Consider the following 24,096-nt stretch of genomic DNA (forward strand, 5'->3'; position numbering starts at 1 on the left):
TGAAGATTAACCATGATACCCTACAAATTATATGCTCTCGGGAACGAGTTAATGGTGCGAGTGCACGGCGATAGCCCAGTGCGACGGGGTATTAAAAATAACAAGTAAAAGAACCTTGGAAAGAAAAGGCAAAAAGAAAGAAACAGCTCGAGGGCTGACAGATCCTGCTGGGGTATGTGCAACGGCCTTAAAGGGCGCGGGGAAGGGACAGGACAGAACGTAGATGCATCCTAGTGCCAACTGCTGTGCACCTTATTTGGTTGGCTCGTCTGTCGTTCGTTAGTATTGACATTCTGGTTGGTAGAGAGAGCTTGAACCACGCACCGGTCTTCGTTGCTTGCGCCGGCTGGCACCTCGGTGGGGGTCTCAGCCGGGGCGGAGGTCTCTTCGGGCTTGACCTCGGTGGGCTTCGTGGTTTCTGGCTCGAGGTTCAGTGTTTAGTTACTAGAAGTTACACGGGGTGTGGCATACCAGCGGGCTCCTGGGCAGGAGCCGGAGCCGGAGCCGGGGTTGGACTGGGCTCGGCAGCAGGTGCAGCCGCGGTGGTGGTTGCAGCTGGAGTCTCGGTAGCAGCGGGCTTCTCCTCGGGCTTGGAAATATCCTTCTTCTCCTTTTTACGGCTGAAGATAGCCTTGAGTCCCTTCTTCACTTGGGCGAACGCGTCGGGGGCTGCGTGGTGTTAGTACGGAGCGCCGGTGGAAAGACGAGATCAGAAGAAAAGCAGTGTGAAATATGAACACTTACGAACACCAGGCATGATAGCGATTATTGAATTTGAGTGGATGAGAATGGAGTGGTCGTCGATATCAGGAGTGTAGAAGGCGAAGTGATAGGAGTGACATCGCCACAACCACTACGTGCTTAACGCCGGAGTAGGCCAGACTAGTAGCACGTGCCGCTCTCTATAATCTTCATGCGTGCCAATTCTATAATTTTTATTGACTTTAAGCCACGTTAGGCCATGTTCAGGGGTGATAAACACGAGCTGAGGTCAATAGAAAGTATCCAACAGCGACGATTGGCTTCCATGGTTCCATCTGGGTCCGACCCGCAGGTCCCATCTTGGCACTGACAGCTCGAGTGGCTGTGCCGTCACTAATTATGCGTGGTTACGTGAAACGTCATTTCCCTAAAGCCTCCACATTGCCGGCGCTTGGTATCTTATGATAGGCTAAAAGCCAATGGAATGGCATTATTATGTCGACCTCCTCGAGACATTGGTTGCAATGTGGAGATTGCCATCTTGAAACGACATGAAATGGGCAAATCAAATGGGTATCTCATTGCTATAAGGTAAATATGCAAGCCCTATAAGAAACGCAAGGGGAAAAGTGAATAGCGAATATGCGAGGTATAACTAGAAGAAGCGCAAAAAAAATGCGACGATTAAATGCCCTGGAGTCAGTTGAGCGGGTGGGTTGGAAGGCCGTGGAACATGACTCTTACCGAGTACCAAGAAGAATACGCTGACGGCAGCTTTCATATTATGGGCTCCGATGAGAATGAGCAGGACACCGCATAGTGTCCAAGTAGAGAGACCGTGGAAGTGCAAGTTCGGTATTTGTTTGTATTTTGTGGCTGCTTCGTCGATGATGGTGTGTAGATTCGCAGCAGTTGTGGCGGCCTTGTCCAGCAAGGCCTGGGAGATCTGCGCGTTATATTGCATCTCCTTTTGGACTTGGAATTGCGCTGCTAGCGCTTGGACTTGCATGTTCTGACCTTTTTGCAGCTCATCCGCCTTTGCTTGCGATTGTTCCATGGCTGCCTCCATGGTTTGTAGTCGCTCTCGAAGTCAGCAAAAATCACTGGGTATGGAACGAAAACCAACCTCGGCCATTTTGTTCTCTTGTTTGAGGACAAGGATCAGTCGGCTTGTGAGCCATTCCTTGTCGTTGTCAGTGTCATTCACATGGCACCACGAGCTTCAACATACCAAAGAAGCATCTAATCTTCCTACACTTTGGAAGAGTCTTGCCATGTCTGTCTCCACCAGTGACTCAAGTGACAATTGTAGTACCGAGGCAAGGTCTTGGTAAGCCTGAGTGTTGTCTTCATGCGCACGGAGAGCCAGCTGGTTCCTGGATAAGGAATCTTGATGCGCAAATTGCAAAGCTTGTTGGAGAGCGTTGACCTGACCTGAGGCGTTTTGAATGTTCTGTAAGAAAGTTATTTCATGCAAATAGACGGTTATTGGTACTTTTCACACCTTTTCGAGGACTGCAGTCTCTGACCGCACACGGCCCAGCGCCGATGTGACAGCAGCATTCAAGGTGTCAATTCCGAGTGCAATATCACGAAGAAAGCCTTTCAATGTCTTTTGAAAGAAAGACTGGCCGGCCTCCATATCTGTCACAAGCTTCCCTTGTAGTGATTGGACAGCTTGTACAAAGGCTTCGTGCTGCGACGCTTCCATTACGGCATTGCGCAACGCTTGATGAAACCCCTCGTCCAACTTGATGCTGCTCCTCAATATGGAACGGTGAAGTTGCAGTAGTTCCTCTTTCTCGACCTCAATCCGCGAGGCTTGGCAAATGACCATGGCATTCTGCCGACTGTTGCTGTAGGAAGTCCACCACTGGGGCCGTGACTCAAGAGCCTTGAGGCACTGCTCGAGCAGCTCTTTTGGAACAAGAACTGTGCCGGTGTCAGGAGCATTGGTCTTACTCATGAACCCAAATCGAATTTTTGACGCTGGAGGCGCAAGGGTGACAGGGAGGCAAGGCGCGGGGACTGAGGCGCCTGCACCTTCGAGCTCGCATATTGCGAGGCGAGCAGCATAGACTGATCGGATGCGATCCAAGGTCTCATGGGATACCCGATCCGCATTATCATTGCCCTCGAAGGATTTGCAGGAGGTCACCAGCTTCACCGACGCGATGCGAGCGCATGATGGTAACGTCGACACGGATTCCAAGAGATGCACTGCTTCGGAGAAGATCGCGTTTTGATGAGGTGTTTTCGATGACAGATAGGAAATGACGTTACTACCGTTTGAGATCTCTTGATAAACTGGAAGGTTGCCTTGAACGGTCAGCAGGGCAAGTCACTTTGTTTTCTCGAGAGTTTTACCACTTTCGGCAATATGCGCCCGGCTGGGGTCTTTGAGAGCTCGAGTGAGAGCACCGAAGAGCAGGACAAGGGCCAGCCAAGGGGATAAGTGCCTCTTCATTTTGCCTGGATCCCTCACATGTATCGGCGAATAACGATTATTTCAGATAACTCTCCCAGTCACAGGCGCCTGCGCTCGTCGAGAGAGCTGTGAATGGGTGGAGAAAGGATGAAATGAGTTCACCGGGAGCAGGTTGTAGATGACCAGGTAGAGAGGGAAAGCGAAAAATTTGTGCCCCCTAAGGTTATCAACCGAGTCAAAGTCACGGCTTTTCTCTAGATTCTTCACTAAAATACTGCTGGCGGCATAGTAATGAGTTCTTGCCGAGGTAGAGAGACTTGAAACCAAGTCTGAGGTCCAATCATGAAAGACCCCTCTACATCTAGTGTAGTGGGAAGTCTCTTCTCGTATATTGGAGGCTAATTATCTACAGAACAAGCATCTATCCAGCCAGCCAGGAAAAGAAATAGGCGAGCTCGCACGGAAATTGGCTAGGGGCATCGGCTGCGTGGGCTGTGGCAGTCTCTTTGAGAGATGTTTTTTCCCATGCACCTTCTCTACACATCATCATCGCAACGCACGCTAAACGGGCTTCGGGAATCTCGCAAAACAGCAGTAAGATCGAACTATGTTTGATGAGCTATATTGGAAGTTCATTGACTCAAGATACTTTTGTCATTTTACGACGATTAAGGATTACTATCCCACAAATTGATATAAATCACGCACATTTTCAACTTTCTTTTCTTCGGCTGTGTAAAACCTTAAAAAACACATACATCAACCAATTACGCAGTGTTTTGAGACTCAAACTCCTCCACTTCCTTAAGCGCTCTGGCGACTGTTGCTACCAGTTGGTCACTGTCCTCAAGTCCAACACTCATGCGAATGATGTGCTGCGGCACCCCATACTTTGGGACTTTTTCCCTCTTCCAGTAATTCGCCAGCTGAACATATGGAATCACCAGGGTGAAGTTCGTTCCAAAACTAGAGCCTTTGCAGACATCAAGGATATTATAGAAATGCTCGGCACTGGCGGGGCGATGGAAGATGATACTTAGGACATTACCGTAGCCTCCATTTTTGCGTTGCAAACTTTGGTATAGGGATGAAGTTGGCGCGGTAGATGGATGATGGACCGTGGCAATTGATCGATGGGAGCTGAGCAGATCAACCAGCGGGAGGGTATTTTCATTGCATTGCCTCACCCGCCAGACCACATTCTTGCAGTTGTCTATGAGCGCAAGAATGTCGAGGGGGAAGTACGTCTCCTCATATTTCGAAGATAGAGCTGCCCTGATAGTATTGCGGTACGGGGAGCCGGGGTTTACAACGAGACTGGGAGAGGTGAGCGTGCGAATATCGATAATTGTGGGACTGAAAACTGACCTTCCTCCGGTGACATTGGAAGCGCCACTAAAGGTCTTTGTTAAACTGGATACCATGACATCCACACACGCTATTGCGTCCAGATTAACGAAACCCGCGACAGTGTCATCACAAGCCACGATGAACCCAAATTTGTCGGCAAGAGCCCGGATCCGACGGAGGTCTGGTGAAGACAATAAGATATTACTGGGCAACTCGCAGAATAGAGCTTCGATTTGCTTGCCCGACTGGAGCACGTTCTCCAACTGATCCAACTCTTTCTCTGTTCCATATTTGTACGAGAGGCACTTCTTCCACGCACCTCCTCGGAGGACCTCGATTGTTTCTGGATACAGCCAACTATGAGAGACTTTGTCAGGTTAGGCTTTCTTAGAAGTGGTATAAAGGGCGGGTGCAAAGAGAGACAAAAAAAAAAGAAAAAGTCCGGCCGTACCCAAAGGCAACCACAGTTGAGTCAGGCGTGATTGAACATAGACACTCCGACAATGAAAAGATGGCGTTCATTCCGGTGGGATAGAGGAATACATCGTCAGGATGTACCACCGGCTCGCTTGGCTGGTCAGAGGTGGCCAGCTTCGCAAGAATGGACTTCAGTTTAGGCATGCCGGCGGCTGCGGTTTGGACAGAGGCTAGAGTTTGGGGGGTGCGGCGATGGCACCTTTTGAGGGGTGCTGGACTGCGCAATGCTGGATCTGCCGAATCACAGTCCAGATAATCCAGCTCACCAAGGCAGAACTCTGCGTGGCGGGTGGACAGTCCACTTCCAGTGTCTCTCCAGAACGCCATCGCTTTTTTCCATAGAGAGAATGGGAATAGTACGGCAGAAAAGTTTGCCCAGTGACAGGCTGTAGCATCCCGGGCTGACTCTGGAGGCATAAAAAAACGGGTGCTCTCCAATAACGCCAGGTCCTCGTCCTCCGCACTGGTCGTAGAGGCTCTTAGAGCAGCAAGGCATTTGTGAGCAGCATCAGCAGACGCAAAGACCAGGCAACGAGTGTTGCTTTCAGAGGCAATGGCCCGTTGGAGAACTGCCGCTGAGAGATCCCGAACCGGCTTGTTGATATAGAACCTACAAGCTTTCTTAATTGAAATCTCAGTCTTCTGGCGAGATTACGGCTCACCGAGGATAGCTGCATTCCAGATGGTCTAAAACCCAGTCTTCCTTTCGAGACAATCCAATTACAGAATCCCATGTGGGCAGGGATACGCTGACGCCCTGAGCTGGTGAGCCCTCAGGTCGTCCATATAGGTTAATTCAGATGGGCTACTTACATGTCGTTCGCCTAAAGGGTAGATGTTGGGTTTGCCCAGAGGTAGCGCCTGGGGCGTCTTTGGTGGCATCCAAGGGTCCGCGATCTGTCCCGTGTCTCCCATGCTGGGCTGTTCGTAGTCTTAAAATCCTTTGTGGGTGGCCAAGGAGAGTGAAATACGAGCAGGCGTCCTATTATATACTGACAATGACTGTGTCGCAAGGGGCTATAGTTGGAATGAATAACACTCAAAAGACTAGGCAGTCCATGACCAGTGCCCATTAGGTAAAAAGCTGCTTTTTTTTCATGTTTATTAACCATTGGCCCTTCCCTTTCATTTCTTGGCTTTCGGCTGCACACCGCTATGACATATGCTGGAAGGATTTACCGAGACAAAGGCCTGGATTTTAGGTACGACGGCAGGACCCGCATTGGTGCGTCTATAGTAAAACTATAATCTGCTGCAGCTGCAGGGGCTCTAAGACCTGTATTGCTGCGGGGTATACATCAATCGTATGCAGCAGTCAGCCAGCCACCGGATGCTGCCCAAGGTGGAAAGGAAGGCGGCCGGCCAAACTGGCGTAAATGATACAACTTCCTTTCGAGCTTACACGGCACTTTGGCCATCTCGTGAGGTCTGAAGAAGGAGAAATTAGTTCTGATTTTAGAATGACACATTTGGCCTATACCTATGACTGTCTGAAGTCTGTCCCTTCAAGCATAACCAGTGCCTCTCTGAAGGGTGTGCTACCCCAGATTCCGGAAAGAGACAAAGGTTACTCGTCCAATGTAGTTGTAGCTTCGTTACGTGTTCCCTGCAGGCCATGAGCTTGCCTCGAGTTGTAACTCTTTCACTACTACAGTTAGTCGACATGGATCTAATATCTGGGGAAACCAGAGGAGAGCATAGCATTGCATTGTAGTAAGAGACGACTTGAACAGAATAAACGGTGCTTCGCTGGCTTGTGAGAGATTATCGACCGCAGGCGTGCAATTCTCCAACCCAAAATGATGTTTGGCGCTGCTAGCAAGTTCAAAGCACAACCCACTTATGACTAAGGCTACAAGAACGATCTAGATGATAGCTAGCATATCGATCGAGTCCTGAGCTTTTTGTCCCCGTACGAACATACGCTAGATATTGGCTGCAGGACAGGGAAGCCCTTGGACATGGCCATGGCTAGTGCAGGGCAACGTCAAAGGAATTGACTTTTCGCCCACCATGGTCAAGGAATGTCCCACACCTTCGAAATGCGCACATACGAGTGGCCCACAGATGAGCCCCTCAACGCAGTATTCAATGTCCGCGCCCTCTTCAACCATGACCGAAAGGACTTCGAAGGGTGTGTCCAAACATGTTGTAGCTGGCTACACAGTGACGGCCTCCTGTGTCTAATTGCCCTTGCCGCCGATAATTACGATCTGACCAAATTTGAAGTTGGATATGACCCAGATGGAAACTACGCCAAATTCACGATATCCCTCTTTTTACCAGGCCTAACGTGGAACTTAGAAAAAAGACATTGAGATTGCTTACCTCCTCAAAGTGCACAGCCACTGCGTACAACCGGCAATTACAACTGACCAAAAGGTCCAAAGAAATACAATTCAAGGGGATCGCGCTTCTTCCAATTGCTGCCAATGACGAAACTTGTAACATCAAAGTCTATATTTTCCCCCAACCCTGATACGCTCCTTACTCTTCTCTCATGACCGTAGTCAATGCTTCAGCGACATACCGAACATTGCCTCCATTTACTAGACCCAACGTTAGCTTTGATGGATAGTAGGATCGTAGGTTGTCTTAAATAGCTTCGTGACAAAGAAACATACATCCTGCGATTGATATCCGGCCGGATCCTGTGACGTAGATGTGATAAGTCTTCAGAAGAGCGATCTGCCTGGCACTCAGATTCATGCATGTAAACATTCCAACCTATCGAGATACAAAGTCTGAGTGAGATGCATAAATTAGAGTGGGAAGATTCCGTCTCACCTGGCTTTTTATATAACCCCAATCGCCCGGGGCTCCAAGTATTTCTAGCTCTGTCACAAGGGCCGCTCTCATTGTTACGAGTCTTCCATGGATCATGCAAATTTCTTGCCTCCATTGATCATAGAGTTCTGGATCTGACAAGATCATAGTGGCTATATTGGCCCCAAATGCTGGGGGAGAGTATATTTCTGTAAGCTGGATCCGGGAGATCTGGCTGAACCCCCGCGTGGCGGCGTCTGCAGAGGCCGCAACGAGATGGAATGTTCCGACGCGTTCGCCATACAGCGACATGTTTTTAGAGAATGTTTGTGCAACACACAGCTCGAGGTTGCTGTCGACAAAGTGGCGGATTGCCCATGCATCCTCATCGAGTGACCCAGATGCAAGGCCTTGACTGTGGTGTGTTTATTCTTAGCTATGCTAGTCTTGGCCACTTTGAAGACGGAGATGGTGAGATATACTATGCCAGATCAAAAAAGGGGAATAACTTTCGGAGGGAGCAAAAGGCGGATAAGGTTTTCCACTGCTCTTTTGTAGGATCGACCCCCGTGGGGTTTTGCGCACAGGCATGTAGCAGAAGAATATCATCGGTCTCAGCCTCCTGCTCGAGGAGACGCATCATTCTCTCAAATTTCAAAGAGTGGGTCTCTTTGTCATAATATGGATAGACCCGAACCTGCAGGGGTTTCACTCCCCGGGTCATTGAGTCGCTCGCCAGCTGCCAAATTACGGGATGATTATCCCATGTTATATCGGGGATCCAGATACGCCGAGGTTGGAGGTGTTTGGCAAGGAACTGCGCACCGAGATGATTGGCGCCTGCTCCCGAGACTGTCTGTAACGAGGCGAGCCGAGAGCCCGATCCTGAAAGCAGCTGATGTGCTAGAGTCTCCCCAAATATGAGGATTTGGGTATGGTGGATGAAAGATGCATTGCCATGGGTGGGCAAATAGTCATGATTGGAACGTTTATCGAGCACAAGACGCGTCTTCGCCTACGTCGTTCATTCAGCATGGTATCCCTCTATTTATCCCTTTGCACTACTACCTTTTCCACGACTGGGAGCGTCAACACATTTCCTTCTTCATTCCAATACATGCCCGATACAAGACCGACCTTATTCGGGGATACATCGGTACTAAAATCAGTAATGAGTTGGCGAAACTCGTCCTTTGGGGCATGAGGGATGGTATCAAATCGGGAACGTTCCATGGTGACTATTGAAAAATATCTCGAATGGGTAAGGGGCTATATTTGGCTCGGTCTTCATATATTATATAGGTAGTACTTGTATTAAACATGTTCTTTCGACAACAGTAACAGAATACTATTTGTGACGCGTCTAATTGCTGTTTCGCCTGTAGAGGAGATCGTCAATACCTCCTCGCAGTTGGCCAATTCAGCACCCAGCTTTCACAGCCTTGTTAAGGGGGATCCATGTGGTAGTGATCGACGCGGCCCAGTCTCCCAAGTAGCGGTGAGTACGCCGGCATAGTTCGGCTGTTGTTTATTCCCTACATACTGGCATTACTCATGCATGACCTATTCCAAGTGCGGGGACAGGAACAGCCCGCAATCCTAGTGGAGACTACTCAGGCAACTAGAAACGTGGATGGTATTCACGGGAATTTATGTGGCGGATACAGTAGACGGCTCGCTAGGGAAATCCAATTGGTGTTGAGTGATTATGAAGTTAGAGTTTGCTTAGAAAATCTTCTGATTCCACCCATGTCACGACGCCAAGGAACGGAAGGTCATGGAGTAAAGAAGGAAACCGGGCCAATATTGTGCAGGTCTTCGAGATTAAGTCAATTGGGAAGGGAGAAGACTTCACGGGCCTTTTTCAACTCATCAACCATACCGACCAATGCCACGGTGTCTACGGCAACAATTAACATGGCTTTGCCCTCACCCATCATTCGCATCTTCTCTGACGGACCCAATGCAAACCCTCCACTCGGTTTATTATGTCTCTTCACGATCTTCTTGAATTTGGCAACGGTATCCTGCCATTCGGGCTCAGTGGGCGCCACCCCAGCCTCCCAGCGAAGTCCCATCGAGACTCGACAATCAATGGTCCCGAGCCACACCCCGTCAATTTCGGGAACCTCAGTCAATATAGAGTCAAGGTTATTTAATCCCTCGAGAGACTCAATTTGTATCACGACGGCCGCTTGTTCATTCTGGTTTTCGTGGATGGATTTGGACTTGTCTATGGGAGTGTCGGTGATGCCCTGAATTAGACGATAGGGTGGCGCCGATCTCGTACCACCGTATTTCGCTCCATATTTAGTGGCCGATAGAATATGCTTGGCCTCGGCCACCGTATTCACCTGCGGTACGACGATACTGGCGCCGGCATCAAGGGCATACCCCACCGCGGCGTGATCATGGCTGGGGATCCTTCCAAATCGTCAGCGAACGTCCAGTGTCCGAAATGAGGCCGTAGAATAGAAGATACCGGACAAACGGAATGGTTTTGCCTTCGCTCATGAAGGATATCTCGTGGACCATCTATAAACATTCAGTCCTGCGTGGCCCCAGTAAGAGAAAAGGATATTTCAGGACAAACCGTGGTCATTGTCTCCACGTTACATGCTGAGTGTTCCCAGTCGATCCAGACCAGGTCAAATCCCATAGGCGAAATGTATCGGGCTGTCTGAACAGTGCTCAGTCCGAGGTAAAGACCAGCGAGAGGAGGGATCTTTCCTTCGTGGGCGTCACGCAACGCTTGACGGGCATGATGCGGTTGAAAGAGGGACGGGGCTCGGTATGCAGCCATTCCCAGGCCTTGGTCTGGGAAGAGAGTCATTTGGATAGCTATGAAGGAGACAGCTTCGTTGCACAGAGCAAGATTGAGACATGATAATTTATCTCCCACTGCATGGTCGCTCACCGAGGCCGCAGTTGGCTTTGCTGCAGATTGTCTCTCTGGCCCGTGTAAGCTCCTCGTCCAGGTGTCTACATCTCCGCCACTTCGTGTAACACCATATTGCTTCAATTCAAGGTAAGAAGGAAGTAATGATCGTCTTGGGTACAGGTGCAGGGAAGCGAAGGAGGTGAATGGTACTGCTCAGAGGGTGGGAGCTGCATGATAGAAAGCACGTCAAGCCCGTGTGTAGTTGATTTGTCTCCCTTCTCAGGTGCCATGCTCCACTAACAGCACTAGTGAAAGATCCGATGTGGATACCAATTAACAAAAAAGCAAGAATAGCACTGATGTATGATATTCAGGCAAGAAAGAAAGCAATACAGCCTGGTATTTACTTAGGCGAAATAAGGTGCATGAAGTGAACACGGACCCGCGGAAAAAGTGGAGTACAAGATTCTGTGCTGCAAGATGATATTCACCGTGAAGTACCCGCATTCATGTTGCTCGGTCAATCCATGTCATCTAGTTCTTTTGCTGATAGGCCTTGATGTTCCGAGCGGTCAAGGACTTGAGGGCCTCAGGGGCATCATAAGTGTCCAGCATGACCTCCACCATTCGCAAGCCATGCCCGGTGTGGAATTTCTCATCCGCAAGAAGCGCATGCATCTCACCCCAGGTCTCCACCCTGGCGGTCTGCACATCGTATCCATCTGCGGGCGCACCAAAACAGCTGGGGCTCTCCAAGTAGCGCCATGGAGCGACCTCGTTGTATTCGGCATCGCGGCCGTGGATCAGCCGCTCAATGGTATAGCCATTGTTGTTCATCAGGAAGATGATGAGATCCAGACGCTTGCGGATAATCGTACTCAGCTCCTGCGCTGTCACCTGGTAACTGCCATCGCCTTCGAATAAGATAGTCCGCCCCTGCATTTGACCTTGGCGCTGGGCAAGACAGACACCCTGTGCGGCCGGAAGCATGAACCCTATCGAGAGCCATATGCTCGAGTTGATCAACCGGGTGTTTTCGGGCAACACGAACTCCCGCCCGCCGGTGCTAGAGGTTCCGGTCTCCGTCATGATGATATCCCCGGGGCGAAAAAAGTGCGACATGCGCTCCCAGAATGTATCATGGGCCAATGCGTCCACTGGCTGGGCAGGAGTTAGCGAGGCCAGATCTTGCTGTGGGCTCGGGAGGTTGGGATAGGGCGTGTATTTTGGCAGCTGGGCAGCATCCAGATGGTCTAGAACTTCCTGTAGAGTCGCCTTCACGGGCACGTTGTAGGTTTGGGAGCCGCAGACTGTAACTAAGTTCTGATCGAATGTGATAGACACCTCCGGCCGGGGAATGGTCGTAAATCCGTATGTGTTGATGTTGCTCACGCGGGGCCCAATGTAGATGATAAGATCGCATGAGTCCACCCAGGACGAAAAAACTCTTTTCCCTGTCGTGCCATAAACACCGTGGAAATTTGCCATAGTCTCGTTGATGATGCTCTTTCCAAAGGGTGTAGTGCATGTTACGAACCCTGTGCGACGTGCGAGGTCGTTCGCCTCATCAGTTGCTCCATATCGCGATGTACCAGCATCCACCAACAGGAATGGTTGTTTTGATGCGTATATCTTTCGCAAAATGTGGTTCGCAGCCAGTCTTTTGGTGTCCTGGTCGTGAGGCGGAGGACTCAGGTCGAGAGGAGTGGCTAGAGCCGCGGATGGCACCAGCGCAGTGACCATGTCGGTGGGAAGTTGGATGTAGACGGGCCGCGACTGAAGAATACATTCCCGCAGAGCACGGTCAATCTGGGCTGTTGCCGTGGCTTCATCAACCAGATTCTCTCGTGCGGTGGTGATCTTGACCGTCATTTCGGAGTAGATGGTATAATCACTTGGCTCTCCGGTGCAGAGAGTATGATGTATGCGCCGGCCCTGTTTCTGGAACGCTCTGGATGGAGTGCCGACAACATGAACCACCGGTGACATTTCCGCATAGGCACCGGCCACGGCATTGATGGCCGACAGCTCCCCAACGCCAAAGGTGGTGGTGAACGCGCCGATTCCGTTGACTCGGGCGTATCCGTCGGCAGCGTAGCCGGCATTGAGCTCGTTGCAGTTCCCTACCCACTCCAGCCCCGCGGGAACAATGTAATCCAGGGCCGTGATATTATAATCCCCCGGGACGCCATGGACGGCACGCACGCCAGCCTGGTAGAGGCGTCGAAATAGGTAGTCTGCCAGTTGGATTTGATGGTCCATATTCGCGAATGATTGGAGTGATTGGGATTGTGTAGGATACAGGATACCGCTATAGTCGGTCCGTTCAGGTTTACATTATGTCCTTGCTGCATGCATGGATACCCCCACTTTCTGAATGCGATGTGTCTGAAGTCGAAGACGAATGAGGTGTTCGTGCATCGCAGCGTGCATTACGAAGGGAATAGATGCATCAAACATAATGCTCCATGCACACGCACTTTCGTCGCACCGTGACGCCAAGTCTAATATAAGGAAAGGAGCTAAGCACCAGAGGATGACTCTCATGCAACGCTGTTGTCCACTTTCTATTGAAAATGGCAATCAGCGGCGCTATCCCTGATCCGTCTCGGCGTTTCTTCATTCTCAGTCTCCAAAGAACAACATCAAACCTTTTCGTTCGCATACTTCGTTTGGATCAACAGCCCAATGTCTACTAGAACTACATCGGTAGTTGCATTTCCCTCCAGACCCGGCTCCTGATGCGGAGCCTTGGGCTCAGTGATCGCCCGGTGAGCGAGTGGTCTGCGAAGGCGAAAGCCCAAGTCATGGAGAGCTTCCACGGTAGCTTCAATGCCCTCGAACATTATGTTGCCCAGGGAGAGGCAGATGGCAAGCTTGTCTTTGCAAAAGAACACTGCAACTTTTTAGAAGTCCCGAGCTCCCCCCTAGATACTAAGGCATTCACTGTCCAACTACCGGATAGGTACGCGAAACCCGGAGACGTGGTGTCTGTGGGAAACCCAACAGTCCTACCGGACGAATTCCTGCGCTCATGGATCCCCATCTTCTTGATTCGCCATCCCGCCAGGCTATTTCCTTCGCTATGTCGTGCCCTACTGGAGTTTCATCGGGTACAGGCGTCGGCCGTTGATATGGACTATTTCTTTGCGATATGGAGTCACAGATGTCTCTCCGCGGGACCCGCCGTTTATATGACTGGTATGCGAATGACATCCGCTCAAGGGGGTCCCCATCAGACCCGATCCTGCTCGATTCTGACGACGTGATCAACGAGACTGGCGTCATTGAGCAGTTGGTGCAGCTGGTCGGACTGGATAGTTCCAAGTGCAGAGGTCATGGCAGCCCGCCCAGGAGTCCAAATTAGCTCAGGCCAGTTCCTCCGATGACCTGTTCCTGGACACTTTGATGACATCCAGCGGGATCCAGAGTGATAAGGTAGCGGGCAATATAAATATTGATGAGGAAGCCATCAAGTGGCGAGCAGACTTTGGCGACGCGGTTGGCGCGCTTGTTGAGCGATGTGTAAAAGAGGCGATGCTTGATTACAATCATTTGAAATCCACGAGGCTCCTTGGAGTGTGATGTCCAATGGGTTCAATAACTACTACTGTGTATAGTCTTCGCAGGCCGCTCCATATGGTGTTCGCTTAACGTAGCTTCGAAGCAAGGGATGTGAATACGGCATACTCGTCCACCTATGAAACATGATAGTCCCATAGGATAGCTATAGCTGCAAAACTACCCGACGCTATCGATTACGTGCATGCCAGGGGCGCAGGGAATTTTGTTTTTTTTTTTTTTTTCGTCACTCAAATGAAAAGCAACTTCAGTTTCCATTGTCTATGTTCAAAGACGTGGAGGACACCCATACCTCTACTCACCCAAAATTGAATTATTTCGCTTGAGTAATTCGTCATGGATATCCCGTCGTTGGAGCCAGCATCAGTCCACCGGTGGCGGTCATCTACATGGTTTATTGTCACAGCAATGTCTGTGGCACTCTTCACCGGTATTGCACCTTTCTCTCCTCTGGGCAATGGAAGCTTCTTGGCCTAACAGTTCTGCGTCATTTATATGCCAATAGATACCTTTCTGTCCAGCTTCATCGTTCCCATCCTTCCCTATATGCTCGAAGACCGGGTCGGCTTAGACCCCTCCCGTACGCAGAGCATGAGCTCCTGGCTGCTGACTGAGGGTGCCGCGGTCAGTGTGATTATCCGGATGCCATTGGCACATTTCGCGGATAAGTCTGCCTCGAAGCGCAACTGGTTTCTTTGGGCGCTGGTGATTTGCCTTGGTAGTAACATTGCGACAGCATTCGGGTCATCTTGTATGTCTGATGTCACCAACCTTGTGATTCAGTGACTGATTCCACCACACAGTATTTGTGCTGTTCGCGGGCCGATTAGTGCTGGCCATTGCTAGTAGTATCATGTGGGTAGTGGGATTCGCGACAGTGGCAGATGTTGTTCCGCTTCAACATACAGCCAAAACCTATGCTGTGATATCTATGGCGGTATCGCTAGGTACCTCAACTGGGCCCATGCTGTCTGGTATATTATTCCAGCTGGCAGGGTACTGGGTGGCATGGGCCAGTGCCTTCACGATCATCGGCGTTGATATAGTTTTTCGTCTGTTGATGGTGGAGAAGAACCACCTGGAGAGAACCGGTAAGTGCTTTCATTTCGCTCAAGGGTGACTCGGTTTCTAACATATCTCTTTAAAGGTACCACCGGTGACTCTGTTACTGAACCGGACTCTCCTTCTGAGAACTCCCCCCTTCTCTCCACCGATTCCGATGGGTCTGAGACCTATGCGGTACCCAAGACAACGCCGAACTTCTATAAATGTATCTTCAGTAAGCCCAACTTCGTTGGTGGCATATACTGCAGTTTCATATTTGGTCTCTTAGTGGCCACATTCAATGCTACCGTTCCGCTACATGTTCGTGAAGTGTTCCAATGGGGCGGTATGCAGTCTGGTCTTATGTTTGGTGCCTTGCAGGCTCCACGTCTTGTGGTAACTCCATTGGTGGGTTGGTTAAAAGATCGGGCAGGGACGCGGATACCAACTGCATTTGGATTCGCCATCTTAGCACCATTGCTCTGGCTTTTGGGCATTCCCGGGAGTGAGCAGTTTCCATTTATAAATGCAGTGATCCGGGGAACTGTTCTGTATGTGTTGGTAATGACCTTGATTGGGATCCAATTTAGCTTTCTGAATGGATCAGGATCGATTGAGGCTACAGGTAAGCTCCCTACCATGTATTTGATGTCAAAAACTATGCCTATCGGTTGAAATATGACAGTGGCCGCGATTGAACTCGAAAAAGAGCACCCCGGAACATTTGGTCCCAATGGCGGAAAGTCGCGCGCCCTTGCGATCGCCAGTATTGCCTGGACATTGGGAACATGTGTGGGTCCTGTCATATCTGGGACCCTCAACAAAACATTTGGATACTATGCGATGAATTGCGTTTGTGGCAAGTATGCTCGGTTGTCGATAACTCGGTCAGTGTTAACTTCTCATAGCTGGATTATGTGCTTTGTCAAGTGTTGTTACAGTTCTTTGCCTTCCCAAAAAGACATGAATCAAAGGCATGAATCGGTAAGATATCTGCTCTAGAAAAACAAGCGCCCTTTTTGGTGGTCTCGTGCCACCATGTTAGTCAAGGTCACGAAGTCGGACGCTTTACTCTGCTCTCTTCTCTTCTTCTATCTCCAACCATACATAATGAATGCACTTTTTTTCCGGGGGTGGGGGAGGGGAAGTGGGCGCGGTTGGATGGCTTAAGTGAATATATTTTATGAACTACTTCCAAGGGTTTTCAGTAATAATTGATCGTACGGTGAGAACAAAATATACTCGGTTAAAAGCTAAAGTCTGCTATGTTGGCCAAAATTGGTTCTGTCCTCGTGTAATGCTTAGGTGTGGGAAGTTACTCAAAACCATCATGGGTCCGGATGAGGCAGTAAACATGTATCAGGTTCAAGGAATTTCGCGATTTGAATAAATAATTCAGGAGGAAGTTTATTCCCAACCATGATCACTATGAAAATCACTTGATGCCCAATATCTCAGGCCAAATACAATCACGTGGACGCTAACCAAATCGGGCCGCATTTTACTCCGACAAAATCATCGAAGCCGCAGCGCAGCGCAAGAAACCAACACACCAAACATCATGTCGTTCTTACCCCAACGCTGCGCCCGGCAGCTTCTCCGGGAGCCCTTCCAGCGCGGCTCATTACCACTCTTCCTTACTCCCGCATTCTCACCCTCCCGCGCGCAATGCTTCTCAACAACCTCCCCGATGCAATCCCGAGTCGGAGGCGCCGCGATTTCCGTGCCCCCGGACGTGACATTGAACCTCGTCGATCTCCCCAAGTCACTTTCCCGCGCACGAGGAAAGGATGTCCCCAAGTTCGCCGCCCATATCAAGGGCCCCAAGGGTATGTATTGCCCCCGAGAAATGTCGAGTTGGAGGCTAATGTACTGGGCTGGATTCCAGGTGAAATGACCCTCGAGCTTCCGTCGTTCCTTACCGTCAACCACGACACAACTACCTTGAAGACTACTCTGTCTGTCTTGGATCCTGAAGTGCCTGCGCAGCGTGCCATGTGGGGTATGTGTCTTCTGGAACGCTCGTTCTATCCAAATCTAACGCCTTTCTCAATCCAGGTACTATCCGCGCGCTCCTCCAGAACCACATCACCGGTGTCTCTGAAGGTCACATTTGTGTCTTGAGTCTGGTCGGTGTCGGTTACAGGGCTACCATCGAAGACACCGCGACCACCGTCAGCTCCGCTTACCCCGGACAAAAGTTCGTTTCTCTGAAGGTCGGCTTCTCTCACCCCATTGAACTCGGTATTCCCCTGGGCGTCCAGGCCAGCACACCCCAGCCGACCCGCATTCTGCTGGAGAGTGTCGATAAGAGAGCGGTGACGCAGTTTGCGGCCGAGATCCGGGAATGGAGACGACCGGAGCCGTACAAGGGCAAGGGTATCTTCGTCAACGGGGAGACCATCAAGCTCAAGGCGAAGAAGATCAAATAAACTGGGAGCGGATGTGTTTTGGCTTCAAGGAACATTGCATCTTTCGTTCTGTGTATTCTTATACTCTATTTCCATCATATATGTACTTTTCTTTCTTCAACTTCCTTCACGTGGTATCACAGATGTACTCTGTACGCATCAAGCGTGATCCTAGCAAAAAAGCCCCGTTCGCGCTCGAGTCAGGAGCTTTGGACAGACATAAAATAGACTCATTTAACATTACAGTTTCAGTACAGCCTTGACGGCAGCGATTACCTGATCCTGGAGGGCGTTGGGGGAAGCCACGACACCCGTGTTGGCAGCCAAGGTCCGGCCCTTGCTGAAATCCAGACGGTTGCCGTAGATATCGGTCACCTGGCCACCGGCCTCACGGACAAGGATATCGCCGGCAGCGTGGTCCCAGATCTTCTCCTGGTAGTCCTTCTTGACGGGGAGGCGGAGGTAGATGTCACCAGCGCCACGGGCGATTGAGCAGTACTTGGCCTGCGAGTCCAGTCGCACGCTCGGGGCGGTGATACCAAGGCGCTCGGCAACGGCGGCGTTGTCGCCCTGGGCGGAGTGTGCAGCCTCGACACCCTCGCAGAAGACGGCCTCGGCGATGTTGCCAACGGGGCGCATGGAGATGGACTTGCTCGGGGCCAGGGTGCCGTTGGATAGAGGGCGGCTGGTGGCGCCCTCGCCCTCGACAGCGGAGAACAGGACACCGTTGGCGGAGGAGCCCTCCTGCTGGGCACCAGTGCTAGCGTTGATGGTGGCATTGTCGTCCACCGGGAGGTTGGGGGTACCAATGGCACCAACCTTGACGTCACCGTCAACGATCAGACCAAGGCAGACGGCGTACTGGCCGCCACGGAGGAAACCCTTGGTGCCGTCGATGGGGTCAAGGGCCCAGATACGGCCCTTGGGGCCACCAGCGCTGTTGCCCTGGTCAATAATATCCAGCATGCTCTCCTCACTGGGCAGGGGCCCGCCCAGCACCTTGTCGCTCTCCGCATCCTCCAGCTTGATGTCCTTGACGAGACGCCAGATCTCGGCGCTGAGGTCCTTGTCCGCACGCAGGGAGCTGGCCTCCTCCTCGCCAACGATCTCATCGTTGGGGAAGTTCTTGCGAATGGCCTGAATGATCAGGGCCTGGGCGCCGAAGTCGCCAATGGTGACGGGGGACTTGTCGTCCTTCGAGACGGTACCCTTGGCCTTCTCGAAGAAGACCTTCTGGGTGAGAAGGCAGGCCCGCTGGACGGCGAGCTCGGCGATGTAGCGTTCTTGCTGGTAAGACATGACTGCGGGGTGTTGGGAGGAGAAAGAGGGAAGGAGAAGAGAGAGACGGGAGCGGGTCTTGAGGGCCACGCTGAGGGCCAGGATGAGGGTGGAGCAAATGACGAGGCGGGAGAGGACACGCAACCAATTCGAGGACGAGCTGGGGGAGTCAGGTCTGCTCGGAGAGATCATCAACAGTAAGCAGAGGCAATTGACAGAAAGATATCGTATTTACTAATACGTTCAGCTCAGCGCATCATCAGCAAATAGTCAGAGAGTCCCCCGCCCTAAACCACATTGGGTTGAGGGGGTCACGGGGAGTCAAAAGTCTACTTTCGGTTTCTTAACGTATGCTGTTTCCTTTTGTCTCCTGCGCCTCTGGAAGTTATTCTGTGCCTTGTGCGTATTTCTCACTGGTCAGCGGTGAACTAGCTTCCGCCGCCTCCTGTTCGACCGTTGATCGGACTCCCGACTAGTGCCAAGACCTCCCTCCGACGTGTCTGCCGATAACACCATTGATCTTTGGGCGTCGTTGAGCAGAACACCCAAAACCCACTGGTCCACGGTACAAATTCATCTGCAGCCCGCTGATATCCTCGTCGGCCGAATCCCCCTCAATCACCGTGGATACTGGTGTAATCCGAGCCGTGCGGGGTTCTATACGTAACGTCTGCCTGGCACGGGGAGCGTGAGCAGGCTGATCGAGGTAGACAACTGCAGCCTTGTCGCTGTAGGTCACTGTTGCAATCTTTGAACTCACTTCGTGTTTCCTCGCCGGCAATTCCCAACCTTGGCCCACCATGTTTCAGTCATCGGTAAGTCGGCTGAGGAATGATAAGGGGTCTTGTGACCGGGCATACTAACCTGGACTTCTACCACCAGAAACCCTACTCCGCGGTGACCGTGCAGATTGAAGTCCTCACAAGCGAACAGTATGAAGTGGAGGACTCCAGCGGTATCGTCGACTTGATCGATGTCGTTCGCATCCAAGCCAGCGGTCCCACAGAAGCCAGTCGGGCTCTGCGCAAGAAGCTGTGAGTCATGACCGTGGTAGCCTTGATCTCCAAGACTAAAGAATCCCCAGGAAATACGGCAACATTCATCGACAACTCCGAGCCCTTACAATTCTCGATTTTCTTATCCAAAATGCAGGCGACCGGTTCCTGCGTGATTTCGCCGACGAGCCATTGCTGGAACGGCTACGTATCGCAGGAACGGACCCCGTTTCAGATCCTCTTGTCAAACAGAAATGTAAGGTTCTCTTTGGGCAGTGGGCTGCGACATACAAGGATACCCCAGGCATGGCCAAGATCACGGCACTCTACCAACAGCTTCCGAAGCGCAAGCAGCCCGCCACGCAAGCTAGAACCAAGGTTCTACGTGAAGGTGCAAATACGAACGAGCCTCCAATGGGACACACGGTATCTATCTCAACCGGTAACGGACCCGCCAGGACTCTCAGCAGCCCGAAGCAGAAGCCCAGCAAATTCAAGAAGGACAAGTCGAAGGAGAAGAAACTTTCGGTCAGTAGCCGAAGCTTTAACCTTGAACGGGAGCGCCCGCAGATCTTGGAGACTCTGGCTTCCGCCTCGGTTGCCAGCACCAATCTGTTGAATGCATTGAAGCTTGTCAACCGTGAAACAACCCGTATTAGCGAGGATGCAGAGTGCAACAACCGATTCGAAATGTGTAAGAAGCTCCGACACCAGATTCTCCGGTACATCCAGCATATCGAGAGCGAGGAGTTCCTTGGCGGACTGATCCATGCCAACGAGGAGCTTGTGACGGCTTTGATGGCATTCGAGGTTTTGGATAAGAGCTACGACTACGACAGCGACAGTGACGACGATGTCTTGTCAGGAAATTGGCGGTCAAAGGCTGAAATGGAGGAAGAAATGAACGAAAGCTTCAACGGACTGAGCGTTAACCCTCCAAAGCCGCCACGACCAGCTCGTCCCGTCAGCCTTTCGCTTGCTTCCTCATCGCAAGGCACGCGACGGATTTTGGACAGCGAAAGTGACACGGAGCCAGAAGAGGAAGATGATGATGACCCATTCGGAGACTCAAACGCCATCAAGACCCCTGGAGTTGAGAAGACCGGATATTCCTGGTATATCAACCCGAAGATTATTCTTTCGTATAGTCACTAACAGATCAACAGGAAAGAAGTATAAGCCGTGAACCCTTGGTTTATGAACCCGCGATTTCTAGCTTTCTGACACTGGCTCTGAGCGTGGTATACCCCATGAATTTTACCGGTGCCGATGAGATACGTTTCTTGTGTTTGCTTCGAGACGGTAAATATGTTATGTTCAATGGAATCAATGCAAAACTTTTAGCTCCAACAGATCTAAATGTCACTGTGCCCGTAAACAAGCGGTTACAAAAAAGACTCAATCTGATTCTCGCTCTCATCAAAGTCAAATCTCCGCCACAACCATAGCATTGAATGGTTGCTCCAAGTCCTTGAACCGGAACATGCTGGAAAGTCGCTGCCGTGTTGAGGTAGAAAGTTGCCAGCTGTGCCATTCCATCGTCCAATCCCCTGATTTACTTTTAGGCCAGATTGAACGCCAGACCCTAGTCAGCTCCGGATCCCAAATGGAAGCTTATCGAGAGCCCTAGGCAGGTAGACATTGTATAGATCCCGTGGATCCAGTCCAGGTGGATCACGTCCATGACTGCAGTATATCAGCGCAGACGAGTGATTTTGGTTTTACAGAAGTAGAAGAGGGCCGGGAAGGGCCTGACAACTAATCAATCAATCAATCAATCTGTGACAAGCGATAGCGTTACTTTTCTTTTTTCTTTCTGGTCCAACTTGGCCCCCTGTCTTCGAGGGTTTTCAAGACAACTCTACTACAGATCCCGTAGACTGGGATAATAGGCTTACAGATGCCCGTTTGGATTTTCCACCGGCCGTATTAAATGAATGAATGAATGAATGAATGAATGAGTGATAGGTGCATCAGTATCTAAACCTCAACAGAAGCAATGCTGACTTTCGTCAAGGCAGACATGCAATGGTCGGCTTCGAAGGCGAGTCGATCATACGCATGCCCCTCAACGTCGAGCACCCAAATTATTCCAGCAAGTATCTCTTCTATCGGACCCGCAATCGGATCACTCGCATGCCGATAAATCTTTTCTAACTCAGCGTCACTCATAGCGGCGCGACGCACATCATCGAGTACCTTCACCTCTGGCAACCACTCAGCCAGTGATTCCTTAAATGTAGTTTTCTCGTTAGTCTCGTCTGGATTCGTTGAATCGATCGCCCAGTTCCATAATCGTCGCCGCGATGGACTATCGCTGCAACCATCTCGACTTGGTTGGGGAAGTTGTTGTGAATATCGATATCCTCGATAACGCCTGTTACACAAGGCATGAGCCGCCCCGATCAACCACATCCGACACGTTGCCCGACGAACAACATCATGTGGAGCTTGATTGAGCCACAACCAGTCAGCACGCACAGTGCTCAGAACATCGGAAGCCGTCACAGGTGTGCAGTTGGCAGCGAGTAACCAAAATATGTTGCCCGGCTCCCCGTGAATGAGATCACTGACCACGTCTTGCAAGTCATTGAAAATAAATGATGCGCGTAGCGCAATGGCAATCCGATCCGGGGTGAGTGTACTGTCGCACATGTACAGCTGACCGAAAATTAAGTCGGCGCAGTATAAGCATCCGGAATCGAGGTATCGCATAGCCCATAGCTCTGTTGGGTCGGTCAAACGCACCCCGCCACTTCCGCGTATAGGCGCAGTAATAGCTCCGAGGTTGATGGCTGCAATCTCCAGCCCTCTATCGTCTCCCTCCCATACCCACGCCTAAAGCCTCATCAAATGTTGGAGTGCGACCACCGTCACATGCTTCCACAGTCTCCGACCATAAGCAGAGGAGGGCAGAATCACATCTACCTCTCCATACATTGGGATAAGGTAGGAGGCTTTGAAGATATCGGTTGAGACCATCGAACAAAGCTGTTTTTATAGCTGTGCGGTGCAAGGGACCTTCTTCTTCCAGTATAAGTTTCAGCCACTTGCTACGCGTTTTGAAAGGCGACACGACAGCATTATAACTGCCGCGATAGTTTTCCAGATATTGCGTGGTATGCGCGCGAGCCTCCACATATCCATTTACCGGTATCAATTTCTGGCTGAAACACTTACCCTCTCCCACGATTGTGTTGAGTGCATCATCACAGTCTTGTGCCGATAAGAGTTCCTCGCGTGGTAAGATCAGGTGCTCGACCAAAGATCCCAGCGTCCCAGAAGCTGTCATGGGATGTAATCGGACATCAGCTGGAGTTTGATGTGTGTCAGATGTATACTTAGGTGGATCGATAACGTCAGCCCTTTTGTTGGCCAAGGCTGCCCAATCGTTGCAAGTTTCAAAATTAAGTCGTTTTACCGCATTGGGACGGGAAAGAACGTTAGCAATTTGTCGAAGTAATCCAGCGGTCGCTGCCCGCTCGGTGGGAGAAGCGGAAGCAGCCAAAATCTGCTCCACAGCGACGGTACAACTTGATGCTATCGTGATGGGGCAGACCGCGATGTGTCTTGGGATATCTCGGATAGTTGTGGTCGTTGCTCACTAGCTTCGAGTGTGATCCTGGTGAGGTGCTGTTGCTATATATGAACAGTTAGATTTTTCGGAAGTGTTCAAATGGAGACTCATTAAGCATAAGTTCACACTGACCAATTGAGTTAAGTGATCCCACCTAGTAGTTCGTAAAATTTGTAGACCGAGTTAACGTATGTGCAGTTATTTTCACAACTTGACACTCATCAATCAATTGTAAGACACAGGTACTTCAAAACTTATCTTAGATCTTAAAGGAAGAGGGGGAAAGCTTCTTTAAATTCCGTCGACTTCGACGTCGTAGTGCACAGAAAACCGGTTATGTCGGCCAAACGTTCATGACGACCACCGCTCTATCTCATCGGTGGTACTTACTAGATCTGTAGATGAAGTGGAATCGGACCAATAATCAGAAAGCTTCTGTTCTAATTAATACGTTGTATGGCCGATTATGACGTAATGTCGTTCCTAACTCCCCGATCTGATGGGACGGGCCGCGTTAGTTATATCCTGTCACATTCTGATACAACATCACCTAAGAATTGCTACACTGTTATCATAATACTTCATTTGCTGTGACAGGTCAAACG

At 50.6% G+C, this 24,096-nt stretch overlaps 11 protein-coding genes across 11 annotated transcripts; 4 read left to right on the forward strand and 7 right to left on the reverse strand.

Annotated features, from left to right (window-relative positions):
• Positions 1-187: 187 nt before the first annotated feature.
• Positions 188-3,169, reverse strand: N7498_009917 (uncharacterized protein; the record flags this gene model as incomplete). Its single annotated transcript, XM_058456973.1, has 8 exons — positions 188-269; positions 325-418; positions 472-669; positions 1,447-1,783; positions 1,829-1,885; positions 1,934-2,155; positions 2,207-3,021; positions 3,070-3,169. The coding sequence occupies 8 exons, from the start codon at positions 3,167-3,169 to the stop codon at positions 188-190; spliced, it is 1,905 nt and encodes a 634-aa protein (XP_058303872.1).
• Positions 3,170-3,897: 728 nt separating this feature from the next.
• N7498_009918 (uncharacterized protein) lies at positions 3,898-5,872 on the reverse strand (the record flags this gene model as incomplete). Its single annotated transcript, XM_058456974.1, has 4 exons — positions 3,898-4,837; positions 4,932-5,567; positions 5,620-5,714; positions 5,771-5,872. The coding sequence occupies 4 exons, from the start codon at positions 5,870-5,872 to the stop codon at positions 3,898-3,900; spliced, it is 1,773 nt and encodes a 590-aa protein (XP_058303873.1).
• A 1,572-nt stretch (positions 5,873-7,444) lies between these two features.
• Positions 7,445-8,956, reverse strand: N7498_009919 (uncharacterized protein; the record flags this gene model as incomplete). The annotated part of the gene is made up of 5 exons (XM_058456975.1): positions 7,445-7,506; positions 7,582-7,684; positions 7,745-8,138; positions 8,206-8,738; positions 8,792-8,956. 5 exons carry the CDS (start codon positions 8,954-8,956, stop codon positions 7,445-7,447), a joined length of 1,257 nt encoding a protein of 418 aa, XP_058303874.1.
• Positions 8,957-9,552: 596 nt separating this feature from the next.
• Positions 9,553-10,556, reverse strand: N7498_009920 (HpcH/HpaI aldolase family protein; the record flags this gene model as incomplete). Its single annotated transcript, XM_058456976.1, has 3 exons — positions 9,553-10,147; positions 10,206-10,258; positions 10,317-10,556. The coding sequence occupies 3 exons, from the start codon at positions 10,554-10,556 to the stop codon at positions 9,553-9,555; spliced, it is 888 nt and encodes a 295-aa protein (XP_058303875.1).
• A 582-nt stretch (positions 10,557-11,138) lies between these two features.
• On the reverse strand, positions 11,139-12,866 carry N7498_009921 (alpha-keto acid decarboxylase family protein; the record flags this gene model as incomplete). The annotated part of the gene is made up of 1 exon (XM_058456977.1): positions 11,139-12,866. The coding sequence occupies one exon, from the start codon at positions 12,864-12,866 to the stop codon at positions 11,139-11,141; it is 1,728 nt and encodes a 575-aa protein (XP_058303876.1).
• A 479-nt stretch (positions 12,867-13,345) lies between these two features.
• On the forward strand, positions 13,346-14,189 carry N7498_009922 (uncharacterized protein; the record flags this gene model as incomplete). Its single annotated transcript, XM_058456978.1, has 3 exons — positions 13,346-13,717; positions 13,771-13,902; positions 13,950-14,189. The coding sequence occupies 3 exons, from the start codon at positions 13,346-13,348 to the stop codon at positions 14,187-14,189; spliced, it is 744 nt and encodes a 247-aa protein (XP_058303877.1).
• A 333-nt stretch (positions 14,190-14,522) lies between these two features.
• On the forward strand, positions 14,523-16,115 carry N7498_009923 (uncharacterized protein; the record flags this gene model as incomplete). The annotated part of the gene is made up of 5 exons (XM_058456979.1): positions 14,523-14,616; positions 14,692-14,937; positions 14,990-15,277; positions 15,334-15,855; positions 15,916-16,115. Coding segments are annotated over 5 exons (1,350 nt in total), but the record flags the coding sequence as incomplete, so codon positions are not given.
• A 676-nt stretch (positions 16,116-16,791) lies between these two features.
• N7498_009924 (mitochondrial 54S ribosomal protein uL6m) lies at positions 16,792-17,662 on the forward strand (the record flags this gene model as incomplete). The annotated part of the gene is made up of 3 exons (XM_058456980.1): positions 16,792-17,059; positions 17,119-17,232; positions 17,289-17,662. 3 exons carry the CDS (start codon positions 16,792-16,794, stop codon positions 17,660-17,662), a joined length of 756 nt encoding a protein of 251 aa, XP_058303879.1.
• A 219-nt stretch (positions 17,663-17,881) lies between these two features.
• Positions 17,882-19,111, reverse strand: N7498_009925 (3'(2'),5'-bisphosphate nucleotidase; the record flags this gene model as incomplete). Its single annotated transcript, XM_058456981.1, has 1 exon — positions 17,882-19,111. One exon carries the CDS (start codon positions 19,109-19,111, stop codon positions 17,882-17,884), a length of 1,230 nt encoding a protein of 409 aa, XP_058303880.1.
• A 608-nt stretch (positions 19,112-19,719) lies between these two features.
• Positions 19,720-21,093, forward strand: N7498_009926 (LSB5 family protein; the record flags this gene model as incomplete). Its single annotated transcript, XM_058456982.1, has 4 exons — positions 19,720-19,734; positions 19,802-19,953; positions 20,004-21,029; positions 21,081-21,093. The coding sequence occupies 4 exons, from the start codon at positions 19,720-19,722 to the stop codon at positions 21,091-21,093; spliced, it is 1,206 nt and encodes a 401-aa protein (XP_058303881.1).
• Positions 21,094-21,894: 801 nt separating this feature from the next.
• On the reverse strand, positions 21,895-23,206 carry N7498_009927 (uncharacterized protein; the record flags this gene model as incomplete). Its single annotated transcript, XM_058456983.1, has 2 exons — positions 21,895-22,752; positions 22,853-23,206. The coding sequence occupies 2 exons, from the start codon at positions 23,204-23,206 to the stop codon at positions 21,895-21,897; spliced, it is 1,212 nt and encodes a 403-aa protein (XP_058303882.1).
• Positions 23,207-24,096: the final 890 nt, after the last annotated feature.

This window comes from Penicillium cinerascens (assembly GCF_028974065.1).
Source record: "Penicillium cinerascens strain IBT 15544 chromosome Unknown scaffold_4_segment0_segment1, whole genome shotgun sequence".
Lineage (NCBI taxonomy): Eukaryota > Fungi > Ascomycota > Eurotiomycetes > Eurotiales > Aspergillaceae > Penicillium > Penicillium cinerascens.